Genomic DNA, 6,745 nt, shown 5'->3' with positions numbered 1-6,745 from the left:
GCTCTTCCCAACATAAACTTGACCAGCAGTGAGTACTACTGACAGAAAGAGTTGGTTGAGAGATGTAGGACCTAACTGCACCTCCAGGCTGCCCCCTGTTTGTACAGCCCTGCTTGCCTAAGCCAGAAAACCAGTTTCAGTAAGGTCTGAGATGCTTAAGGTTTGTGATATGGTCAAGTTGTATCCTACTGTGTGGTCAGAGTTTTGCTCTCTCCTCACACTGAGTCAATCCAAGAAGCGGGGGATGCTCTACTGTTACCAGCCCACTCTCCCTCCTCCTTTCAGCCCTATAGTGAATTGTTAGCAAGCCTGTACCCAGCTCCTGTTATCAAACGTGTATCAAATGTATACGGACTCTTCTAGCACCATCACAAAAGAAACTTACTTGGCCACACAGTCTTAGGGGACAGATGCATTTGGTGTGAAGTTGCCCTTCAGTATTTACATGCAGTTACACTTTTCTGTGACCTGGATCTGACCTATAAATTGCACCTTTCTATCCCTGAAAATCCTTTTTCCTGGCAATTTGCTTACAAGGGCTAATTCCTGGACTTTACACTGTTAGATGTTATGTTCAACCCATCTCTCCTGTGTGTGGCTCTTACGAGACTGACCCACAGACCCAGAAGCAGCAACGTTTTAGAAAACCTCCCCCAGCAAAGGATTTGGACCAATACAAAGACAGAGGTTAAAATTAGGATTTGGAGGGCTTTTTGCTTATAGATCTTTGATATCCCAGGTAGAACTGACTTTCACTGTCAGCTGACACTCCTGCTCAGGATTTGGCATCTGAACACCTCTTGCATTCATGGGGAAAGGCTTCAGTCCTTTGGCTCAAGGAATCTGTGCTCAGCTAAAAAAGCTGCTTAAGACACAACTTAAAATGTCCCACAAGCCTGAATTTCATACTTGCAAGTAGGTTAAGACATAACCTCGTTGTTCTGAAAGGGGTTTAAGCACCCAAAGCTGTAGAACAAATGACTGGCTTATGAACAGGAAAATCATGAGAACAACAAACATCAAACCACTTGGACCATGAGCTCTAGGGGCTGTGTGTCACTGAAAAGTTATGGAATTTGGTCATTAACATACTTCAGTTTCTAAAGATGAATGTAGGGATGGGCACATCCTTGTATTTCAGTCCTGTAACTGAAGAGAGAGATGTGAATAGATGTTTTAACAAATCTACCCCAAATCTTGCCTGAGAGGCCAATCCTTTGGCTTGCAATGATGGCATCAACAGGTACAAGCAAAAACCCAAGTGGGCTGATGCTCACAGAGCTACACATGAACAACCTCTGCCCTCCAACTCCCAGTGCTTTCCCACAAATGCAAGTAACACCAGCACCTAGAGCCTTTAACCCATTTTGCAGAACACACTCGGGCTCTCCCATGATGCTGGAAAAAGCCTGAGAGAATGATCTTTGCTCTCCAGTGATTCTGATTTTTAAACTGAGGGAATTATACACTGCAAAAGGAGAGAAGGCTCAGCCCCCAGCCAAAAATTCCACCCCCTGTCTCAGGAGGGAGCCCAGGGATGGCTGGAAAGCAACAAAATACGGCTCTGTCTTCCAGACTGAAATCACAGGTGATGCAGCTCTCCCCCTCCTCCTCATCTCACCTCCCCCATCCCCACCTTGTCTGCTCTGCTCCTCTCCCTCCCAGCCCACGATCCTGCCTATTTCTTTTTCTCTATCCCCCTTCTCCATCATTCCTCATACACTTTAGTTAACTCACTTTTATGTGCTTGGGAACTGACCCAGACAAAGCGTGATTAGTCTCTGGACAGGGTGATGGGTGCAGGGATAATGCTCACACCTCAGCATCCGACAATAATAGAAAATGCCTCTGTCAGTCTCAATCCCTCTGAGACAGCCACTGCTGAGATATCTTCTGACAATGCTGCTCCAGTCTTATTAGTGTTCGCTTATCTGTGATCGTTTTGAAAAGCAAAAGCATTATGCTGAGCTCTTTGTTACTACCCAGCTTCACAAGGGGTGGGGGAAGGCAAACAGGAGCAGTGCTCTGCAGCCCAGGAGCAGCAGGCAGGTTTGCCCCTTTGTGAAGCTCCTTTTTAAAAGCTTTGCAAGGCAAAAAAATAAATTGGGATTAAAAAAAGAAAGCAATTAAACCCAGAACTTCCAGATAACCCCCTGATTGTATCGGGCTTCTCCCGGGCTTGCACTAAACCATGCACAATCCATCTTTTGTCTTGCTTGTTTCCTGGCTTGTCTCTTGTTCATCACCCTAAACACAGGGAAGGGGAGGAGGGTTTTGTGCTAAAAGCTCAGGGTGAGGAGGCTGTATTGCTGATGCTCCTCGTTTATTTCTGTTGCTGTAGCACAAGGCAGCCCTGATCTCAGCTGGGATACCTGCCACACAACTAGGCTGACAAACAGGCAAGAGGGAGGCAGCAGCATTATCCGTGTTTTACACATGGAGCATAGAAAAGCAAGTTGCCCAAGGTCAGCTGGGGAGCCTGAGTCAGAGCTTGCTCCCCCGAGGCCCAGTGTTTGACAGAAAGACCTCTGCTGCAGGAGCTGTCACAGGCACTTACCCCTCCAAAGAGGTGCAACAGGAGCTTGATAAAGCTTCATTGCTCTGTGTGGGGGTACCCCGGCCCTGGCACAGTCTGTGTTGCCTCGAGTGAACTTCTCTAGGAGAGCAAAATAAAGAGGAAATGAGTCTCCTGCAGCACACAGAGGGAGGGAGAGCCCACCCATGGCAGGAAAGGGCCACATGGTATTAACTGATGGTCCTTCCCAATACTTCAAACAAGGTTTCTTCACCCCAGGGCTCCTCCAGAGCCCACCAAATCTGCTTAACCAAGTCCTGAGATGGACTAATGTTGATGTGGAACCACTGGGACAGAACACCAGCACCATGGTAGGGAATAGAGCTGCTCTCTTGTTTCTCCTTGGAATCATTCAGGGCCTGTGAGGCCAAGTTACATGTTAGATTCTATGGGCCTTCCTCCTTGCAGCTGTAAGTTAGAAGGCTGAGGAGCAAGCTGTCTTTCGTAGTGGGAACCAAGTGTCCCCAGCAGGGCTGTGAGCCCTCCTTGCCCTTCATCATGTGTCCACTTCTTTCCTCTTCCTCTCAAATGTAATTTGCTAGGGGAGATGAAGGATTAATCCCAGCACAAACCCACTGATAGTGTGTCTTCCAGGAGATCACCAGCAGCTCTGTCACATCACCTGCAAATGTCTCCATACTCTAATCAACTCTGAGAGAATTAAGCAGCAGCTTCTCCTTTTAGTTTATGGCTCATGAAAGGCTTTTCTCTAATGAAAAACTGAAGTAGGATTGCTCTCATTTTCCTGCCCTCCATCTTCTTGCGCTCTTTCCACCTTGTTCAGCCACTTGTGAGTTGCTTAAAAAAGTACCTCCACCTTCTTCTCATTTGCCTGCCAGAATGTTATTTGCTTCAATCACACTATTAGACACAAACAAACCCAGCTCTTGGAAATCAAACCACTCCCCTCATGCAAACCTGCCTGTGAACAGCCAGAACCAGCTGGTGTTTCTGAAGGCCTATTTCTCCCCAACTGCAGCAAGGATCTCAGCTTCACGTAACTCACAGCCAGTGGTAAGTCCCTGGAGAGGAGAGACTGCAGAATAAATCATGCTGTGACGACTGTCTCCGAGCCCTGTGCTCTACTCCATGGTCACTCACCATGTGTCACAATCTGTTTCAGAGGAAATGAGGACACCAGATACAATGGGGAAGCGGAGCTGCCTTATGGGAAGACAAAAGCCATGGCAGAAAAACTTGTATTTGAAGCCAATGGAAAAAAGGTACAAGAGCCAATGGTAGCACCCCTGGTATTACAGCACAGGATGGATGGAAGGAGAGAGAGAGACGGTCAGAAAGACCCCACAACTCCTATCAGTGTGTATTCTACCACTGCCTTGACTCGATGCATAAGATGCACTTTGAGCCTGTGCTTTAACCCCAGCAGAAGGGATGTGACCTCAGAAAGAGCTGGGTAAAATACAGCCTAAGACACCAGATTCACCTAGAATCACAGAATGTAGCTCCTACTGCACATGGGGGTAATTTTCAGACATGCCTGAGTGATTTCAGAATCAAAAATACTAGTGCACCCAGAGGAAGCCACCTTAGCTAGCTGGCCAGGCTTTTTAGGCTCCCAGTGCAGTCAGCAGACAGATGAGTTCTTCTGAAGAACGAAGCAGAATGTAAAAATGAGTCTTGTGTCCTAAATCACTGCCTGGAGCATCTCTCCCTGTTACAGGCAGAGGCCAGCCAGCTTAGCTGCCTTCCTCTGGTACCTGATTTTGCTTGTTGCAAATACCCCTTTGTACATCACAACTGCAGAAGAGTTAATGCCACTAACACCTTCCATCCAACATCTCCCAGTGAGCACCACATGGGTGCAGGTGTGCTATGAAAGAAGATGTTAAAAGATACCAAACTGGGCACACCTCCTTGCATATTTAGGGACCCAAACCAGGCCCTAAGTGTCCAGAGCGCCTCAGCAAATGTAGATTTCTCTAGCCCCGTATTCCCAGCTTTTGGTTTTATCTAGCAAACCCAGTATCACTGTGGAAGATTTCAGCTCTGAATCCATCAGTCACTCACATCCCTCCCTGATGTACAGCTGAGCAATGGTGGTAAACTCACAACCTGCATCATCCGTGCAAACACCGTGTATGGGGAGAAAGCAACGTTTCTTCAAGAGCAGTATTTGCTCACCAAAGCCAGGAACAATGTCCTGAACTTCCTGGAGCCTGAAAACACAGAGCGGAATTACACGTATGTGGGTGAGTGAGTGAGTGACCTCTTTGCATGGGGTGCTACCAGCCTGGCTCAGTAACGGAGGATTTTACACCTCAGCTTAACCCTCATCTGCCAGGACAGAGAGATGAATATGGTGAATGAGCACAGATACTTTTATAACCATCAACCTTAGCCTGGCTAAAAGAATTTTTAAAACACTTGTTTAGATTCTACTGGTTTTCATGGGGAAGGTTTTCTATTTGTTTCTGGGAAAATGTTTAGAAAGCTTAAAAAGAACAAAGCCAGTGGAAAAAAGGATAGAGATCTGATGTTTCAGTTTGTAGGGAACTGCTTCAAGGGATATACGGGGGAAAGAGGCAGAAATTCAGGCGGTACTTTTAGAATGGTTCTTGTTTGAAAAAACACTTCATTTCTTCTTCACTAGAAGAAATTAAACTAACACTGCTTGTAAAGTTCCTTGCAAAAAAGGCTGCACAATAGAATTGATTTTAGCAAGCACAAGAAACTACACAAAACCTAGAGAAAGAGTTTGTTGTGGTGCTGAACACACTTCAGGGGTGTGTAACTCCCTGTTAAATCCTGCAGAGTTTTAGTTGCTCCTGTGTAACATGTAAGTGTAACTTACACGGCTTTCCCCAAAAGCACAGAAACCAGTAGTTTGAAAATGGTGTTAGAGAAGAATCAGGCCTAGATAAATCAGGTGGCTTCTTCAAAGGCTCACAGCAGAGCCAGGAATAAAACCCTCGAGCACTGCCTCCCATTCATCCCGCTCTCACTACAAAACCCTGCCCTTTCGCTTCACATGAACCGCTATCACAAGACACATTAATTGTCCAGCTCAAAAGGGAGACCAAAGGTTTAAAGATCTTGGAGGTCTGGATTAACTACAGTCTCTCCACAGTACAGCTGAGTAACACGATGAGGGCTTTCCCTACTTCACAGCTCTGAATCCAGCAGATCCAATGTACTCATTCTACAGTAAACAGGAAAATTTAGCTCCTCCTCAATACCTGTTTCTCTCCACCTCTTCTTTCTCCAGGGAACGTTGCATGGATGCATGTTCTTGCCGCAAGGAACTTGCAGCTGAAACCAGACTTACTCGCAGGACAAGTGTATTATGCCTATGATGACACTCCAACAAGAAAAGGTTTTCTGGTTAGGCATCAGCTGTTGTCCAGTATGGACCCCTCAGTGAGACTAGGCTCACACATTCCTTACTGGAAGATGTGGTTAATGATACAAGTGCACAGGATAATCAAGGTCATCCTGTACCCTTTCTGGAAGCCACAGCCTTTCCTAAACTTGCCTTTACTGAAAGTAATAGTCACCACCTTCTCCTATGAGACAGACAAAGCCTCCAGGCATTTTGGGTACAAACCCCTCTTCACCTGGGAAGAGAGCAAGCACAGAACTGCCCAGTGGTTGAAAGCAGCTACAGGGAACCTGGAACCCCCCCAGCTTCATGAAAAGAGCATCTAAACAGCATGTTTGGGGTAAGGAGAGAGCTTATCACACCAGCAAGTTTCAACTGAACTTTGCACTGATCTTTGGCAGGAATCTTGCAAACACTAAAAATCCTGGTACAGAGACAGAGAAGAAGCAAAACTGTCAGGCTGCAAGTATGCACCCTGGTCATGCCAACAACTCAGCTGTTTGAAGGGTCATATAAAACACTGTGTGCATTTGAAGCTATGTGCATACAGGCAAAGGGCTGGCTGGCCTCACCCCTTCCAGTGGTGACACTGCTGCATGGGGATCACTCGTGGGAATGACATGGATTGAGATGGGAGATGGTGCTCAGCAAACACACTTAACCAGTTTTGTTCCACAGCCTCCATCTCTTTCCATACTCAGTAAATGGATGTCTTCCTTGCCATGGTTCGTACACATAAGGGGTCTTCAGTGGTAATTTTAGGGAAAACAAGGAAAACCCAGCAAGTTCTTGCTTTGTTTTAGGGTTTAATAAAAAGAATAAAGAATTCC

At 46.3% G+C, this 6,745-nt stretch overlaps 1 protein-coding gene across 1 annotated transcript in view; it reads left to right on the top strand.

Moving 5' to 3' along the window:
• The window catches only part of HSD3B7 (hydroxy-delta-5-steroid dehydrogenase, 3 beta- and steroid delta-isomerase 7), a 12,070-nt gene extending 5,829 nt beyond the window's left edge, over nucleotides 1-6,241 (top strand). The window contains exons 4-6 of the mRNA XM_010024346.1: nucleotides 3,699-3,798; nucleotides 4,623-4,785; nucleotides 5,802-6,241. Coding sequence (XP_010022648.1) covers nucleotides 3,699-3,798; nucleotides 4,623-4,785; nucleotides 5,802-6,241 — 703 coding nt within the window. The remainder of the gene's footprint in view (nucleotides 1-3,698; nucleotides 3,799-4,622; nucleotides 4,786-5,801) is intronic.
• The last annotated feature ends 504 nt before the right edge of the window (nucleotides 6,242-6,745 follow it).

This window comes from Nestor notabilis, unplaced genomic scaffold (genome assembly GCF_000696875.1).
Source record: "Nestor notabilis isolate BGI_N333 unplaced genomic scaffold, ASM69687v1 scaffold2421, whole genome shotgun sequence".
In the NCBI taxonomy this organism is placed as follows: domain Eukaryota; kingdom Metazoa; phylum Chordata; class Aves; order Psittaciformes; family Psittacidae; genus Nestor; species Nestor notabilis.
The sequence above is the reverse complement of the archived record's forward strand: the minus strand, read 5'-3'. Positions and strand labels throughout refer to the sequence as shown.